Source organism: Borostomias antarcticus (assembly GCF_949987555.1).
Source record: "Borostomias antarcticus genome assembly, chromosome: 13".
Lineage (NCBI taxonomy): Eukaryota > Metazoa > Chordata > Actinopteri > Stomiiformes > Stomiidae > Borostomias > Borostomias antarcticus.
The window spans coordinates 9,315,298-9,334,071 of record NC_140246.1 but is presented as its reverse complement, the minus strand read 5'-3'; the positions used below and the strand labels follow the sequence as shown (position 1 = coordinate 9,334,071).

Below are 18,774 nucleotides of genomic sequence, written 5' to 3'. Positions count from 1 at the left end.
GTCCCCTTGATGTTCTTCCTTCATCTCTGTTTATGAATGTTTTTAATTAAATTGTCTCTTCTATCATGTCCATGATCAACCTCTCCCTTTCAACTCTGTCCCCAGACAGTTTAAACATGCTTTAATTTAGCCTTTGCTGGGAAAAAAAAGAAAAAAAATCTGGACCCTTCCCTCCCATAGATACCTATACTGTATAAGCTGCCCCTCTTGTCCAAACTGTTAGAAAAAGTTGTAGACAAGCATCTTACAGTGGTATAATAATAATAATAATAATAATAATAATAATAATAATAATAATAACAAGATACACTTTATTTTTATAGAACTTTTCATGACATAGAATGCAGCTCAAAGTGCTTCGTATAAAAATTTTAAATTAAAATATATGAATGAACATGAATTGTTGGCACATGGAGCAGGTCAGCACTGGATGACCTAACAGGACAGTTTGGAACATACAGTATTCAGTCAGGCAGTCGATGAGGTACTGTATGAAGGTGCTAGACAATTGCGCGCCTTAAAAACAAGTACAATAATTTTTAAATCAATCCTAAAAGTTACTGGGAGCCAGTGCAATGGTGCTAAAATTGGAGTAATGTGTTCTCTCATCTTAGTTTTTGTTAAAACTCTGGCTGACACATTCCAAACTAGTTGTAGCCTGTCAGCAGTTTTCTTTGGCAGCACAGAAAAATTTGTGTTGCATTAGTTGAGCCGGGAGAAAACAAAAGCATGAATTAAACTTTTTTGTATCCTCCTGTGAGATAGGCTCTAATTCTTGCAATATTTCTAAGATGAAAGAACCAGTCAGCCAGACTACCCAGTCTACTTGATATCATATCTCTCTGGGCACTTAGTTTGAGAAAGCTCTCACTCATTCAGTGTTTAATGCTAGACAGGCAGATGATCAAGGGATTTAGAGCATTGGGGTAATCTGGCTCTACAGACACTGTATATAACTGAGTATCGTCAGCATCATTTCTAATCATTTCTCCCAGCGGCAGCAAGTACAGAGAAAACAATAGGACCAAGAATGGAACCCAGTGGAATACCAGAAAATATCTCATATTTGTCTGAGACAAGATCAGCAAGACTGACAAAATAGCTTCTGCCTGTAAGATAAGTATAAGACCATGATACGGCAGTGCCTGACAGACCAACCCAATTCTCAAGACGGTTTAGGAGTATGTTATAATCTCGAATGTATCAAAGGCAGCTGTCAGATGAAGGAGTAAAAGTATGGATACATTTTTTATTGTCAGAGCTCACTCTGAGATCATTTTACAAGCGCTGATTCAGTGCTGTGGCCTGTTCTAAAATCTGACTGTGAATCTTTTCAGGTAGAAACACATCCAATAAATCACAAGGCAGTTGAGTGATCTTAGCCCACCAGTGGATCTTGACAGTCGAGCAATAAAACGACTGCTCGACTTAAAGAATCTCAGTGGACCTAAGGGTCTCCTTAGGGTCTCTGGCTGATTCGACTCATCAACTTTCAGGGGTCAGCCCTAGTATAGGCTACAGTACACTAATCTTTCCAAAACCTTGCCCAGAAAAGGCAGATTAGGTATAGGCCCATAATTAACCAGCACCGAGGGATCAAGGTTATGCTTCTTGAGTAGAGGCTTGACTAGAGTTATTTTCAGGGAATTATTCACAATATCAGCTTGAATATTAATACTTTTGTTATCAAAGAAAGAGCAAACTCATCACATTTTAGTTTGAATGAAGGGCATGACTGCTTATGGGACTGGGGCTGATTTATAAGAGAAAATAAAACTCAGGGATTTTTCTTATCATTAATAATGACCAAAAATATGCCTACCTTGCACAGCACAGGGCTTTGTTATTGGCAGCTATTGAATTTCTAAAGATCTCACAGTGGATTGTAAGCTTATTTTTTCTCCAAATTTGCTCGGCTCTACGACATTCTTGCTCATTCTTCCAGGGTATTACTGTAGAATGTAATTTCTTCTTAGTTTTCACGGGAGCCACTACAGTATATCGAGAGCTGACTCTAGTTTGAATTGAAATGAATGACTTTATCGTTCACTGAGGGAATATCAGACGGGGGGGGGGGGGGGGGGGGGTAAGCAGCGCAGGTGATGAGGGAACTCGGTGGCTTCAGATTAACTAAAAACCTTTTTTTTTTCTACAGTACATTCTTGTTTTTTGCTTAAGAGACTGTCATATTGAAAAACTAACAGTTGTCAACAGTGATATTCAAGCCTCTAGAGATCACTAAATCTAGGGTGTGTTGGCCCGACAACATGTTGAATAAAATCAAAGGAATGCAGAAGCTGTATGAACCCCATAGCTAAACCATCCGAGACATTAGCTGTGTTCGGAATCGCTCCCTCGTTCCCTCACTCCCTATTCCCTTTATGGGGTTCACCATCACCCTTCTTCCCCCGCTACTAGCTATCTTTACCCTTGCCCTACTATAAGCCCACACCCCTTTTATAGTGTTTAATGTTTGTCGTACATACTTGTCATCTGTTTTTTAATTGTGTAATAAATTACCTGTATTTTGGATACACCAGCCTCTGGTCCAGTTCATTCTGGGCCCGTCCTAGTGGGGAGCTTAGCCTTAACAAATATCAGGTTCCCTCCCTGAGTGGGGTTGTAAAATAGTGTTATTACATGGTTATTACCAAATTAATGACTAGCGGCACATTTCCCTGTATGCCACATTTGTATAAATTTTGGGCAAAGTTACAGCTCCTTGATGAGCAGGCAAAATAATTCTATAGGCAGCTGGAATGCTGGGGGCAGGGCTCTATTCGGGGTAGTTTTTCTATTGGTTGGTGTATTTTATGTTAAAATTAGCCATGTCACGTTCTGTCTGGGACCCCTGGAGTTACCTGTGCCAAATATGAATGCTGTCAAGCCAACTGTGTCCGAGGACAGTCCAGACAGAGAGACAGACAGAGAGGCAGGCAGGCCAAGGGTACATCATTTATGTGTTATACTGTAGATGTGTTAGATACGCTAAACCCGATGGTGAGAATTTCTAGGGCTGTGACGGTATGGAATCTTCCTGACTGTGGTGAAAAAGCAACGTATCCCGCCGGTTTTGCATGGCTATGTTTCTTTCTACGTTTTTTTTTTTTTTTTTTTAATCTGTTGCTACTGTTATTTCAAATTCCAGGCACTGATGCAGTATCTGTAAAAGGTGCTATACAAATAAATTGTATTTATTTACTTACTTACACTTACACTTACACACGCACACACACACACACATTGGCACAGAGGCTCTGTAATTATTGCTCAGTGTGTGATATTTCAGCTGCTATCTACTGTACTGTAGGTGTGTTCTCAGCAGGATCCACTGCCAATGCAGACACCTCATTAGGCCTCCAGGTAAATCAGCATGATAGAGTTTCCTGCCCTGTAGATTACACGATAAGCTGCCTCGCGGTGTGTGGTAGACGCAGACAATTTCACGTGTAATGGAGTTTCTTGCTGGATGATGATGAGATAGCAGGTCCTCAAAGGGGCTGTCGACGTGATGGAGATCAATATCTGCAGCTGCATATTGTCAATATGCAGCTGCAGATCACTGATGTGGATGATAAGAGAAAACTTTCCTCAATGTTTTTGTGATTTTAATTCATTCTTTTAATTAATTTCTCCATCAATGGCAAAGATTAAAAGGCCATTGTTTACATTTTTGTCACATTCACCTCTTCACAGCACTTTATAAAACACTTAACATTTAACGTTACAACATTGATTATATCATCTTTAATACTGTGGTTTCCACAACATAATTTTGATGTAAAACCAAAACATACTTGTTATACTGTTATACTTGTTATACCTGTTATGTAAACATTCATGACATATTTTCTCCAACTTCTACAGGCAAAATGTTTAATCCTAAAATGGAATGGTGCCATATATTGTCCTCTTAAAAGTGCCTTTAAACTGGGTTTAGATACCGTTGACTGGACGTTTTTAGGCAGTTATAGAATAGACTTTTATTGTTTTGTAACTGTTTAGAGCACTTGTTCTAAAAATTGGATTTTCAAGATTCAATGTGCCAAATTATTATGCTTAGGATGAGACTGACAAACTAGCATCTTGTCCTGGCAGCTTAACCTGAACCAAATGGCAATACTGATTACATTGACAGAAGGTTAGTCAATTAAAAAAAGTAGTACAGTACCTTGAAATGTCATAGCAAAACTGCACATTGCGAAATGAAAACAAACACCAATATTTAATTTGGAGAGGAAAATACTATATCAAATACATATGACCTTAACATGTGCACGATTTCACATATTTTATGCCTCTGGGCTATGATATTAATAGTATTCACATTTACTGTAAGCATGAAATATTTTACAGGATAAATATTTTAACACTGAATTTCAGTGTAAAAGCATCGGGGTTGGAGCACTGTCGCTCCACAAGTAGGTAAACTAAGGCATCTCTCAAACATTGTTGTCCAAGTATTTTCTTCACCACTCTTGATAACTTCAGTTCAGAGGAGCAGTTGAGTGTATGGAATCCCTCAATGGAATGGAATCAAATCTCTTACGCTCTGCAAGGAGGAGTTGGTGAAAAAACTCCCATTCAGGTGTGCGAGACCACCGTTCCAGGGCTTCACACAGAAGGGCAGACCAGGTTTTTGTCTAGGGGGACATTTCCCACAGTCAACATTGACTCACGTTCGACAGCAGAGCAGTTTGTGAAAGACGTTGCGGAACTCTGCGTTGAAGGCGGTGTAGATGATCGGGTTGACCGCACTGTTGACGTAGCCCAGCCACGTCACCACGGAGATGAGTGTGGGGCTGATGTCACAGGAAACACACAGCACTTTGGTGACGTGCACCACGAAGAAGGGTGTCCAGCAGGCCAGGAACACTCCTGTGAGGAGGAAGAGAGAGACTGTCACAGGGAGATAGTACTCACTTCCCTTATTAACTGTTATTATCATGGTTACCATGGATTCTGTGTCAAATCACACATTTTGCCCATCCATTCGCTCCAAGGAATCAGATTTGAATGATATACAGGGGCTTATTATCCTTTTTTTTTATATATAAAAAATGTTTTAAGCCATAAAATGATAGATTTTTATTGCCGTGCTATGCTTCATAAACATAGATTTTCATTGTAAAATGTTTCATTTTCACCTGTTTGACTTTTCAAGAGTCCATCTACAGTACATCAACACCAGAGACCCAAACGTGTTACTGGACTGTTAGAATGTCTGTTTTATACAACCAGTTCTTCACACCAAGCTGTCTGACAGCCCTGTGCTATTTCTGATACATCACAGCCTCTTCACAGCTCCATTGCCCGAGGATCTCAGTTCCTAGCTCATTTTTTTTCTTGCTGCTAGTTACTGTATGTAGATCACAATTTTTTCAACCTCATGTTATGTACAGGTACCTCCCACTATAGGAAAAGCTGTCTTTGCCCGAATATTACAGTAAGTACGGCACTTACTGTATGTAATTCACAGATTTTCCAGTAACACGTTTAGATCAAGGTTATAGACGTTTAGATCAGAGATTTTCCATGCTGAAGTTCCAAGTTCCAAGGAGATGGTGATTACAGGCTCATTTAGCTTGTATGGCTGCATTACTGTCATTATAGAGAGGACCAGACTCTCAGCATACAACCCTACAGCATACAAGTTTAATTTGCAGCTTGGTACAGTAAAGCTGTTAAGCTCTGGCTGTATTCCAATGATGTGATCACTCAAGTGATCAAACACATTATGCTGCTTGAAGGTACACACACAGAGACACACACATGCAGACATACACTTTTTCACAATTTCTCTGTTATTGGGTCAGACCCAGTGGGAGAGTTGGAGTCTGTCATTTAATAAATATGTGCATTAGCACACAAACAAAGGCCCAGCAGTGCCTGCTGGCTGACATCCCACTGCGCTATGAGAGAGATCCATGACTGAGCCCTTGAGCCGTAGAAAAACATTAGCCTGACTCTTAACGGGGGCCAACACCTTCCACTGCATGCTAACAGTCTATAATCAAAGGCTCTTCCCACATAGAGAGGCGTACCATGAACCTTGAGTAGCTAATCTATGCTAGTTTGTTCTCAGCAGGTAGCACCATCCAGGCCATCCAGAGTTCCCCATTATCAAATGTGCCCCCTGCAGACTGATAGGATAGCTACACATTAAGTGGTCTTTTGTTTTTTTCTTCTCACAGTGGGATCACCCATCGTTGTCAGGCCGCCTACTATCATGAAATACACTGATGTACATCGTAAAATATAAACCCCAAATGCCAAAATGAGGTTTTATGCATAGGCAGACCACATAGAATCACGTTAACTATATCTTTGAGACACGCACACACAAAACCACACACAACAGTGCCTACCCACTACGACGGGCAGGACCTTCATGGCTTTGCGTTCCCTCCCGCTCACTCTGCTGCTCTTGCTGTTGCGCCGCCCCCCCTTCCTTCCCCGACAGGCCTTGGTCAGACCGTTCCCCCGGACGCTCCCCCCGCTCCCCTCCTTGGGGTCTGGGTCCGACACGCTGTCCATCTGCGTGGTCGCCGGATCGTTCTCCGGCCCCACCCCGTCCGGCCGGTCGTCCGCCACCGGGGTCGCCGGCGACGCCATGGACGCGGCAGACGGGGAGGTGGGGCTGAGCCCGCCGGGCATGAGGTACACCGTCTTCTCCCGTCCGCCCCCCGACCCCGCCTTCTCCCTGCGTAGGGCGGAGCTGAGGCGCAGGGAGAGGCTGCGGTGCCCGCCCCTCCTCAGCTGGGAGCGGCTCCGCCCCGAGCTCCAGCGCCGCAGGCCCCGGAATATCCAGTAGTAGAGGAAGAGCATGACGGGGCAGGGCACGAAGAAGGAGCAGACGGAGGAGTAGACCACGAAGTGGTCGTCCTCCAGCTTGCACACGCTGGGGTCGCGACCCGGCACCTGGTTGAGGCCGAAGATGACGGGGCTGGCCACGCCCAGGGAGAGCACCCAGGTGGCAGTGATGAGGGCCAGCTGCCGCACGCTGAACTGGTTCCTGTTGTACTTCAGGGGGACCACCACTGCGATGTACCTACGGGAGGGAGGGAGGGGGGGGCGTGATGAATAGCCTCACGTTCCACTTCCTGACACGTCAGTAACGAAAAGTATGTACAATTCCCAGGACGGTGGAGAATCGAGCGCTGCCTTAGAATCTGACATTGTGAATTCACAGAGATGCACTCACAGGAAACAGCATATAAGTAATGGCCTTTGAATGGGTCAAAATATATTATTTGCTTCCCCACTTTCCTGTGACAGAGTTTCAATAAATATCTACTGTAGCAACTCTAAACCCCCACACCCCAATCCCCCTCTTAAACTCTTGCAGGACCATTCTCTCCCTATTGATTCGTACAATCAATGTTTTATTGTGAAGTTCTGAAACCCCCGCAGGTCGATCATGAGCCTGACTGTCTCTCACAATCAAAAACAACTTACGTACTGTATGTCCCAGAGACATAATCAATCTAAGTTTGCCAGGAGGCGCATGGAGAGTTGAACACTTTGTAAACAGGGCAGGCCGCGTCTACGCGTTTCGCAACCGAGTTTAGCGATAACACCATTGAGTTTAGGGTTAAGGAAGACCCTAACCCCTAACCTTAACCTTAACCCTAACCCTAACCCTAACCCTAACCCTAACCTTAACCCTAACCCTAACCCTAACCCTACACCTGACCCTCACCCTAACCCTAACCTTAACCCTAAACTCTATGGTGTTCTTGCTAAACTGGTTGCGAAAAGTAATCTCGCGGGCAGGCCTGCAGAGCCAGTTCTCTCACAGCGAGTACTGTAGATGCTGTTGTGGTGAGCGTGATGGCTGCTTTAACAAGCTGAGTTTTCACTGCGTGATCTAATTAGTGGCTTGATTTACTCAGATTTTCCCGGGTCCCATTAGCCTCCTACCACATCTACCTTCTAATTCTCTGGTTCCGGTTCACTGTTGCTGTGTACTGGGTTTAGTACAGTAGTTCAGTGCTGAAGTGAGAGCCAGGTGGGAGGTTTGGATGTGTGTGTGTGTGTGTGTGTGTGTGTGTGTGTGTGTGTGTGTGTGTGTGTGTTCAGGCGTGACTGAGATACAACCCACCTGTCTACACTGATTGCGCACAGGTTGAGGATGGAGGCGGTGCACAGCATGACGTCCATGGTCATCAGGGCGTCACAGATGTACGAGCTCAACGTCCAGACGCCTCCTAGGAACTAGACAGCACGAAAAAGTATCGGCTGTGACCTGAACACCAATCCTCACACATAGACTCTCCACAAATACACACACACGCAAGCTCACGGACGCACATACCTGTGCACACACACACTGACATTTTAGATTGACATTTTAGATTGAGCTGACATTTTTTTTATTTTTTTTATTTTTTGTATTCTACCACACTTTTATAGTGTTGACCATGCTTTTTTAATGGCCTTGTGTATGCTTCTGAGTCTCCTACAGTTTTTTTTATTGTGTTGTGTGTCATGTTTCTATGTGCTGCAACAAGGGAATTTATCCATTGGGGATTATCCTATCTATCTATCTATCTATCTATCTATCTATCTATCTATCTATCTATCTATCTATCTATCTATCTATCTATCTATCTATCTATCTATCTATCTATCTATCTATCTATCTATCTATCTATCTATCTATCTATCTATCTATCTATCTATCTATCTATCTATCTATCTATCTATCTATCTATCTATCTATCTATCTATCTATCTATCTATCTATCTATCTATCTATCTATCTATCTATCTATCTATCTATCTATCTATCTATCTATCTATCTATCTATCTATCTATCTATCTATCTATCTATCTATCTATCTATCTATCTATCTATCTATCTATCTATCTATCTATCTATCTATCTATCTATCTATCTATCTATCTATCTATCTATCTATCTATCTATCTATCTATCTATCTATCTATCTATCTATCTATCTATCTATCTATCTATCTATCTATCTATCTATCTATCTATCTATCTATCTATCTATCTATCTATCTATCTATCTATCTATCTATCTATCTATCTATCTATCTATCTATCTATCTATTAAACAAACATGTACACCCCAGACACACAAACAGAAACACACACACCGGACACACAAACACTCCCCCTCCCCCTCCTGCGCGTCCCTCACCTCAGAGTAGACGTAGAGGGGCAGCACCAGCACGGCCAGCAGCAGGTCGGCCACCGCCAGGCTGATGATGAAGTAGTTGGTGGCTGTTTTCAGGGAGCGCTCGGTCAGCACGCTGAGACACACCAGCACGTTTCCCAGGATGATGACCAGGATGAGGGGCACCCCCAGGACCAGGGCCGGGTAGTTATAGCCCCCCTCGACCAGCTCCCCAGGGGGGCTGCCACCAGGCGTCATGTTGTCCATGATGGAGGCCCAGAACAGCGCCGTCGGACTGAAGTTAACATCTGGCGAAAGAAGAGAGGAGTGTTGAGAGAGTGTGCGTGCGTGCGTGCGCACGTGTGACAGATGGCCCTACCTTGATGACGCGCGGCCAGGAGTCGGGTAGAGCGTGATGCGCGTGTTGACCTTGACGCGTGGGCAGGGCACGTTGAACTCACATGTGTCAGACAACCGTGTCGCCGTAACATCTGCGCCAGCCATGGCTTTACGTACAGTATGACAGCAGATCTCCCCTCGGTCACCCGGTCAAAGTCTCACTGGGTGACATAACACCTGGCAAAGAGCAAGAGGTGACATTGTGAATTTAATATCATCAGAGGGATAGAGAACAAAATGAATTCCCGCGTCGAACGCGCCAAACTGATTTCCATTGCTGTGTCCTTGTCACGGTCATAGTTTAGTGTTTGTTGTGTAACAAGCCTGGCCTTGTTGTTGAGAGTTAGTGTTTTGTTGCATGGTGAAGGGTCTGCTCTGTGAGAACCGGAGATCAGAGCTGCTCTACCTCTGCGTCAGTGTTTCACAGTCTCCCACCCACCTCCTTGGCCGCAACAGGTGAGTGTTGCCATGACACCCGCAAGAGCTCGCATGAAGCAAAGAGGGAACACTTCACAGACGTGTGCGCGATAAATGATTCATCCAGACCACATCCAGACCACTGCTCCATTTCACCTGTGTGTATGTCACAGCTAGGCCTCGGTGCGCACTGTAAATGAACCTTTCAAGACGCGCCGGCCCATTTGGGTGAAATAACGATCTATAGCCTACAGACCACTTTTGCTGTGTGTTCATTCATGGCACTCAGAGAAATAAAACTAGTTGCTGATATTGTTGATATTGATACAAGGGGCTCTATCAGATGTACAGAACGTTAGCGAGCGCAGTGTACACAGCGCCTTGACCAGTCCGCAGTCTAGTGCTTTCTACATATTACATAATTATCTCTGTGTAATTGATTGCAATTTTGGTGTTACAGTATCTTTAGGCTGGTTGTATTTACTGTTGATGGTTAAACGTGAACGTGAACTATTGATGGTTAAAACGTCTCTTATTACCTCTGCCCCAGTGAGTCGTTGGGTGAGAGGTTATGTTTTCGGTCATGTGTGTTGGTTGGTTGGTTCTTTAGCAGGATTACGCAAAAACTACCAGACCAATTTTCACAAAACTCAGTGGAGGGATGAAGCACGGGCCAACTTAGAACCTGTTAAATTTTGGAGTAGATTCAAATCACTGGGCGGATCCACGAATTAAAACAAAACTCGCCCATTCACTTTCACTTTTGGATGTAGGCTCAGGTCTTTGTCAATGGCGCTTTCATTGTGCAATCACAGTGCCTAACCCTAACCCTGCGTTCTGTGGCATAGTGGGCAAGCACATAACTGGTGTACAGGAGTTCCCAGTTCGACTCCTGACTGGAACAGGTTTTTTTTCTTTGTTCAAATGAGTAATTAATAGTGTGTGTGATGGAGAGGCACTGCAATAAACACCCTGGTTGGAGCACTGCAATAAACACCTTGCGACGTCATTGGAAGAGATAGTTTTGAACCCTTTTTGTGACAGTGTGGTAATGTATGTAGTACATTGCTACATTAAGTGTAGGGCGGATACAAAGGAAATAATGATTGTGTAGTAGACTAGATGTTGAATATTCAATTTTGTATTTAATCCTGTCATGTTGTTTTTTTATAGTTTGTAAATTATGTTTAAAGTTGAATAAATGTGTCAAGATCTATCTACAGTATTATTGAGGTTTTATTGTACCCCATCCCTACTAAATGCACTCTGATATCCTAGGGAGAAAGACAGAGGGAGAGAGAGACCATGCTGCTTTATTATCTATCAATCACTTATTTTATTCACTTACACATTCAGCAACTGCACATGCTGATCTAACAGGCATCGATGCATCACTCATCAGTATCGCTTCCTCCTTCAACTTGCCCACACTGACATCACACCCAGGTCTTCTGATTTGATACATGATCACCTGTCATAAACACCGCTAGCAGTTACACCATTGAAAAGCTTATGCTTCGATGGTGTAAGTGGGCGATATTTATACTGAGGAGTGAGTTTAACCATTTCAATTAATATTGCATAATGCATTCAAGGGCATGGTCTGTGCTCTTTGAGCACCCTTTCTAGTTTGCACTGAAGCCAATTGTTTACAACATCTTGGGTACCTGATTGGTTCCAATTGTTTAATCAGTGAATGTATTTTTTAAAAATAAATTCTAATCAGTGAATGTACTGTAATTAAAAATAATAATAGTGCCCCCCACGCAATTCATAAGACTGCCTGGAGACTTCTTTCTCTCGTCATGTCTCCTTGGCCTGTGCCTTTGAGTAGAATGCTGCTTGGAAAAAATAGCATTAGCTGTTGGATTCAGAATCAGAATTTGTTTATTGCCATGCAGTTTTTCAACATACCTGTACTAGGAATTTGCTTTCGGTCGTAGTACATAACATGGAGACAACACTGGACAGGTGCAGGGACGAGACAGGACAGTGCAAAGAGCAAGTACAAAATGCTAGTGCAAAAAAGGATAATCTACAGTAAGAAAAAGAACAATATACAAAAAGTAGTACAGTCAGTGTTTATACAGTGAGTATGCAGAGTGTAATGTGTATATGAGTGTGTGTGTATGTGTATACGTGTGTGCGGTGTGATATGTGAGTGTGGTGTGTCCTATGTACTGTAATACATGGAGAGGTTTGCTACTGTAGGTAAGTTTTGGGATCTGTCAGATCCTGGCAGGTTCACCACAAAACAGATAGTGTTACATGTTAGTACATGTTAGTACATCTTCCCCATAGATACGGGGATATTCAGATGTATTATCCCAGACAGAGACACATTCTAGTGAATTTGATCCATGGTAGAAATTTCAGTTCAAATTTGTGCCCTGCTCAGGTGTTTTGATATCTTGCTCTGAGGAAAGGAAAACAAGTTTAAACACACACACTCACACACCATGTTGCCTGTACTAATCCATGTGGCAGGTAATTCATCTGCGCGGTTGTGGACTCAGCGTTCCGGCTAAATGTCAACCCAAGTGGGGGCTCTCAGCTTAGCAGTAGTAGTGCAGAGAGAGAGTGCTTTTATCAGATTAGATAGACGTACATTGTCCCCCTAAGCCTAATTTATACTCAACAAGTGTCGTATGACAAATGTCTGTCAGCGAAGTGTCTGATCACCTCCATCCATGGTAACTTGCAGATGTGTGGCTGATTGATCCATGGCAACGAACGTGCCTATCTAGCTATCCAATCACAGCTGTGCGACAAAAGGCGTCTGCGACACTAGAAAGTTTGGGATGTGCAAGACACCCCTGTCTGACACAAAAAAGTGTTGACAGTGACGTCATTTCTGCCTGTCGACACTTTCAAAAGTGTTGTACGATGAAGTGTAAATTGGCCTTAAGGGAACTAAGACGGCTTGCTCTGGTGCCAGTCGATTCTTGTTAGGACAGTTATTAGGCACTATTGTGAATAGTTGGCAGCTACAGTAGCCTATTACTAGGCAGCCTGTTATTGTGAATAGTTAGCAGCGTATAAGCCTTACAGTTCATGTATTACTACAGTATTCATTGATTGTAGATTTTTTTTAATTTTTTTTTACGCTTTGTACATCTTGCTATATACAGTATGGTGCTTTTTTGTGCCTTATCATACATTTCTGTGCCTACTGTGCCTTGTTATGTGTTTTGTATTGTTGTGTGTGCTGCAATAAAATATTTTCCCTTCAGGGATCAATAAAGTGTGAGGTGTGAATGTGATGAATATTTTTTTATTCCCGTATATTATTGTATTCAACTACTGTCGTGACTTTTTATTGTAGTGCACTGAAATGCACTGTAGCCTAACTCTTTCACACTAGGGAACAGCCTGTACCATCTGGCAGGGGGACTACCTTTTGGCTGCAATTGTAGTGCATTTACATTTTTGTTTTAAAATGTTCATCAATGTACACTGTCCCTACGTGAGCAAATAAAATGAAAAAAAAAAGTTGATATCTATCTATCTATCTATCTATCTATCTCTCCTTCAGAAAGATTGGGATGATCAGATAAAGCAGAGAGGGCTGCATTTGAAATGTTGAAATGTGGGTTTGCTGTGGGACAGATTGTTAGAGCACAGTCCACAGAAGTATTGTGTCCCTCTGGGCACCGCAATCATTCTTTGGGAGAGAGTCCTCTGCCGGGAAATCCCTTACTGCTTCAGGAAATTGCTGCAAAATCATCAAAGCTTTTGCTGTGACTTTTTTCTTTACAGGTGTTGTACTGGTGGGAAGAAATGGTGAGCTACCGAGGGTATAAAATGGTGAGCTACCTAGGGTATAAAAAGGTCTGAATAATCACTCCTCCACTCACGCCTTCATGTGTGTCTGTGCACAGTATGACTCCCTGACATATTGATTCTTATTCTCTCTCTAGGTCTATTGTTTGGTGCGTTCTTTAATGACTCCTGTTGAATGAGAGGTACTCTCACATCTACACTCACTCGCAACAGCTGCTCAGCTTTAGAGCATTAATTATGGTCAACGGGACTCAGCAAAGGTGTGCTCCGTTCTTTTTTGAAAGGAACAATGAGCAAGATAATGATATACCCCCCCCCCCAACCCCCCCCCCCCCCACACACACACACACATTTTCCTTTCCCTGTACATTACGTTTCAACATAAAAGCCTCCGTATGCATCTCAAGGAGGCAAGCAGATGGATGCTCTTGACCTTATGTCTTCACAAGCCAGCTATTGTTGCTATTGAGAAGCTGCCTGCATTGGCCTTTGTAGAGGCAGAGCACGTTTCCCAGTACAGGTCAAAAGCACCGCTACCCACAAGAAGAGACGGAAAAGGGGAGGATTGGGTGTGATTGATGTACTAACGAAATGGGGGGGTGTTTAGGTCAAACGCATGCAGACTTCAATTCAGCCCGAAGCACAGAGAGAGGGATGTGGGTGAAAAAAACATTCTGTCCCATTTTGGTTCACATAATTGGTCATAGTGTTCACCTATTCAATAATGTATGCCAAAAAATTACAAAATTCTACTTTTGTTGTAATCTTATATCAAATTATATAATTTCTTACTTCCTGGAAAACGGTAGGTCACGTGTAATTACGACAACAGGTACCTTAGATTTTAGGCCAATAATGTCACGACATCCACCCGTCAATCAACGCTATCCTTCTATCGAATCTGTCTAAAGTTCTTAAAACCCGTCCACTTGTCAATGTTCCAATCAAATTCCTCTAAACATTATGTCCCACCCCTGTTTGCGTCGGAAATACGTCAAACTACGGAAGTTAGATGATCTCAAACGTCCGTTTCTGTGCGACTTTAAACTTCTAGAATGCCAGAGTTTGACACCAGATGCCTCTCAATAAGCAGGTGTTTCTATGGGGGTGTCGAGAGGTGGGTGGGGCCAGAGTTAGAGATGGCCCATGACATTTCCCTTTGTCCCAAATGCCTTTTTCCTAAGATTTATTACACTATTTCTGTTCACACGAGCCATCAGCAGTGGGGCAGAGGGCATGCTGGGAGACATGTTAGTGTGTTTCTTTGTTTGTTTGTGTGTGTGTGTGTGTGTGTGTGTGTGTGTGTGTGTGTGTGTGTGTGTGTGTGTATCAGAAGCAGAGACAGATTCCCTTGTACTATTTACACTTCAGTCAAAAGCATTGAGGCAGTCAAATCCTGTATGCATTGTCACTCCATAGAATGGACAAGCTAGGACACTCAGCAATTCCTCAAGAGAAAGTACAGAGAATAGAATGGACAAAAACAAAGCTGTGTGTGTGTGTGTGTGTGTACTGTAATAGCTGCTGGATCGGTGACAGCTGGATCGGTGACAGAGGGAAAAGTAGGAGAATGGAGAGAAAGTGCGAGACATTCTAACAGGTGTTGACGTCCGCAAGCTGTGATTCCATCAGTTCATTTACCCAGGGAAGATGACTGGTCCAGGTCTGTGAGGGCAGTCTAACAGTTCCCTCTACCAACCGTCCACCCATCACACTCAGCGATAACTATCAATTAGCCCGCCAATGCCTGAGACAACTAACCTGGCGCGCCAGATGATTTGTTTCACACAACCACCTGGAAAGGTGTTCTTGGATACTGTTTGGAAAAGAGAAGGCACTTTCAAAAATACTTAGATGATTGGATGAACCATCTGTCTATCACCATTGACCATGGGCTAACTTTATTTGTATAGCACATTTAATACACAGAGGCAACACAATGCACTTTACAGAGAGCAATGGGAGGGTGGGCATAGGTCCCACTACATATTCCAGAGGGAAGCAAAAAAACAGTTTTTTATTGCCTTTTTCATTTTTGTATTGTGTCTGTTTTTTCAGCTTTTTTATGTTCAGCACTTTGTGTTGCACTTTGTGTATGACTTGTGCTATATAAATAAAGATTGATTGATTGATTAAATAAAGATTGAATAGAGCACTGAAGCACAAGGGTGGAGGCCGGGGAGGCGGAGGCAAGCTTGCCAGCAAAGTGTTGAGTGTGTGCTGCATTGATGTAGCAGAGAGCAGTGCACTAGGAAGTCATTTAAGTAGACTGCCTTGTCATGAGAATAGGCTGTGATTGGAGAATGAATGATTGAATGATTGTTCAGTGGGCTGTCAGCTGATTACAGCTGTGGTGCATGACCTGTGTCCTGTAGGAAATGATGCAATGGTACAATAGTTCTATAATAATAGATCAAGAGGATCATCGCCTTTATGGAGTGGGGTTATTTTGCACAGTTCCAGATGGAAGGAAGCATTCAATTTGACAAAGACTGATCGAATAAGTCAGCAAGAAGATACATACGAGGCAAGCTTCATGAACTTGGCCTCCAATCTATCAGGACCAACGCCACTACTCTCCTTCAATTCACCAATAACATGCTGAACTTCCACCGGTACACTTTCAAAGGAAAAGAAAAATAAGGGGAAAAGAACTGCTACAAGTTCTGACAGTGCCGGGGGAATCGGAAAAGGATGAACTACAAATAGAGGAGAAATGATTAAATGCTTTAGAGATAACTGAAGTATCACTGACAATTTCAATTATTGATTATTGCTATGTTTTTAACTATAACTTTTTTCCATTTAGTGATGGCTTATTATATCTGGCCTCAGGGACTGCAGTTGAAATTTAGCTTTTTTGCTAAGACTGACACATTTACCCCTGTGGTTGATTAATGTGTACTGTCCCTGTTCAAATAAATTAACAAATGAAATGAATGAAATTCTAATCAAGTTTGTGGAACTTTTGTTAGATTTATTAAGAATACTGTTGATTCATTTCCAAAACTATCTAGGTTTGGAAATCTTGAGAGAGAAGGTCCTTATTATAATCTTGTTTTAGTCTTAGGCAAATTCCTTAAATACCTGTAAGAATCCCAATTGGTAGGATTGTAGTAGTCGTCCATGGAATGAAGTACTGTAGCGGAATAAGTTATAACATTTACAAAAATGTTTTTAAGGCTATCTGTTCTGTTTGCATGTATAATGTGTCTACGTACAGAGATCAGTGCAGCGCAGATAGTGCAGGAATACAGATTAATGGTGGCTGGATACAATTTGCGCATTTCTGTATTTCACCCAGCAGATATGGATCTATCTATCTATCTTTTGTTATTAGTCATGCTTTCAAAATCTTTGTGGGTGTTTGCAATATGTGTGTCTCTGGAGTCTTGGTACAGTTAAAAAGTGCCGCTTGATTTCCACCTCTTTTTGTGTGCAGTGGGTGTACAGTCTGTTCTCTCTGTGGCTGCCTCTCTCAATGGAGAGGCTTTGCTCACTGAATCTGCACATAGTCAAGGACTTCCTTAATTTTGGGTCAGTCACAGTGCTCAATTCTGTCACTGCGTATTCTCTGTTTAGGGCCAAATAGCATTCCAATTTGCACTGGTTTTGGTTGATTCTTTCCAATGTGTCAGATCGTGTTCTTGTTGTTTAATATAATTCGGTTTGGTCTAGTAGGGTTTCTGTCTGGTGGTTCTGCTTGTGTTTGTGAACAGAGTCCCAGAACCAGCTGGCTGAGGCGACGTCTCTCTAGAGTCTCTCTGTAGGTGAGGGCTTTGTTATGGAGTGTGTCCGGGTCACTTTCCTTTAGGTGATTATAACATTTAAATGCACTCTTTTAAATTTTGATAATTGGTGGGTATCATCCTAATTCTGCTCTGCATACCGTACGCTGTTTGTTTTTTTCATTGGATGCAGAGAATGGATTTTCAGAACTCTGCATGCAGAGTCAATTTGGTGTCTGTCCCATTTTGTAAAATCTTGGTTGGCAAGTGGGCCCTAGATTTCACAACTATAAAGGGAGATGCGTTCTATAATGGAGTCTAATATTTTGAGACAGATGTCCAACTTGATGTTCTTTTGATGGTGTAGAAAGCGGTTCTTGCTTTGTCTCTCATTTACTGCTTTGTTGAAGTTACTGCACTTGTGGTGCTGATATTTAGGCCAAGGTAGTTATAGTTTTATGTTCTAGAGGAATCGTATCTAGAAATAATTTACAAGTGCATCTCAGAAAATTTGAATATTGTAAAGAAAAAAAATAAAAATAAGTCCATTATTTTCCGTAATTTAATTCAAACAGTGAAACTTTAATGTATTGTAGATCCATTACCCAAAGTGAAATATTTCAAGCCTTTTTTGTTGTAATCTTTATGATTGTACAGTATGTTCATTAATATACTCAATACTTGGTGAGGGCTCCTTTTGCACAAATTACTGCATCATCGTGGAGCGTGGCATGGAGGCAATCAGCCGTGAAATATTTCACTTTGTGTGTAATGAATCTATAATATATTAAAGTTTCACTTTTTGAATTAAATTACGGAAAATGAGATGCACCTGCATATTTGTTGTGCTGGAGACTGGGTATTTTTTGGAATATCATATTGTCTTGGTTAGATTCACTGTCAAGGCACAGGTGTGGGAGAATTTGTGCAGAAAATCAAGGTGCTGTTACAGCCCTTCTTTGGTCGGTGACAGCAGCAACAGATTGTCTGCAAAGCTTAGGTATGTGATTTCTTTGTCTACTAGGAGGGATGCCAGGTGCTGCAGAATGTTCTAATTGCTTTGCCAATTCATTGCCTCTGCCCCAGCGACAGGGCAGGGTGAGAGGTAATGTCTTCAGGGGCGTGTCTTTGTTTGTTTGTTTGTTTGCTTGTTAGTCTATTAGCAGGATTATGCAAAAACTACCAGACCAATTTTCATGAAATTCGATGGAGGTGTCTAGGCTCACTCACTCACACTCGCAGGTCCACGAGTTGCCCAAACACAGCTGGCCATTCACCTCCATTCATTTTTTAGACCAAG

General features: G+C 42.4%; 1 protein-coding gene across 1 annotated transcript; it reads right to left on the bottom strand.

The window, feature by feature from the left end:
* Positions 1-4,675: 4,675 nt before the first annotated feature.
* drd4-rs (dopamine receptor D4 related sequence) lies at positions 4,676-9,414 on the bottom strand (the record flags this gene model as incomplete). Its single annotated transcript, XM_084447953.1, has 4 exons — positions 4,676-4,878; positions 6,369-7,051; positions 8,105-8,217; positions 9,172-9,414. The coding sequence occupies 4 exons, from the start codon at positions 9,412-9,414 to the stop codon at positions 4,676-4,678; spliced, it is 1,242 nt and encodes a 413-aa protein (XP_084304079.1).
* Positions 9,415-18,774: the final 9,360 nt, after the last annotated feature.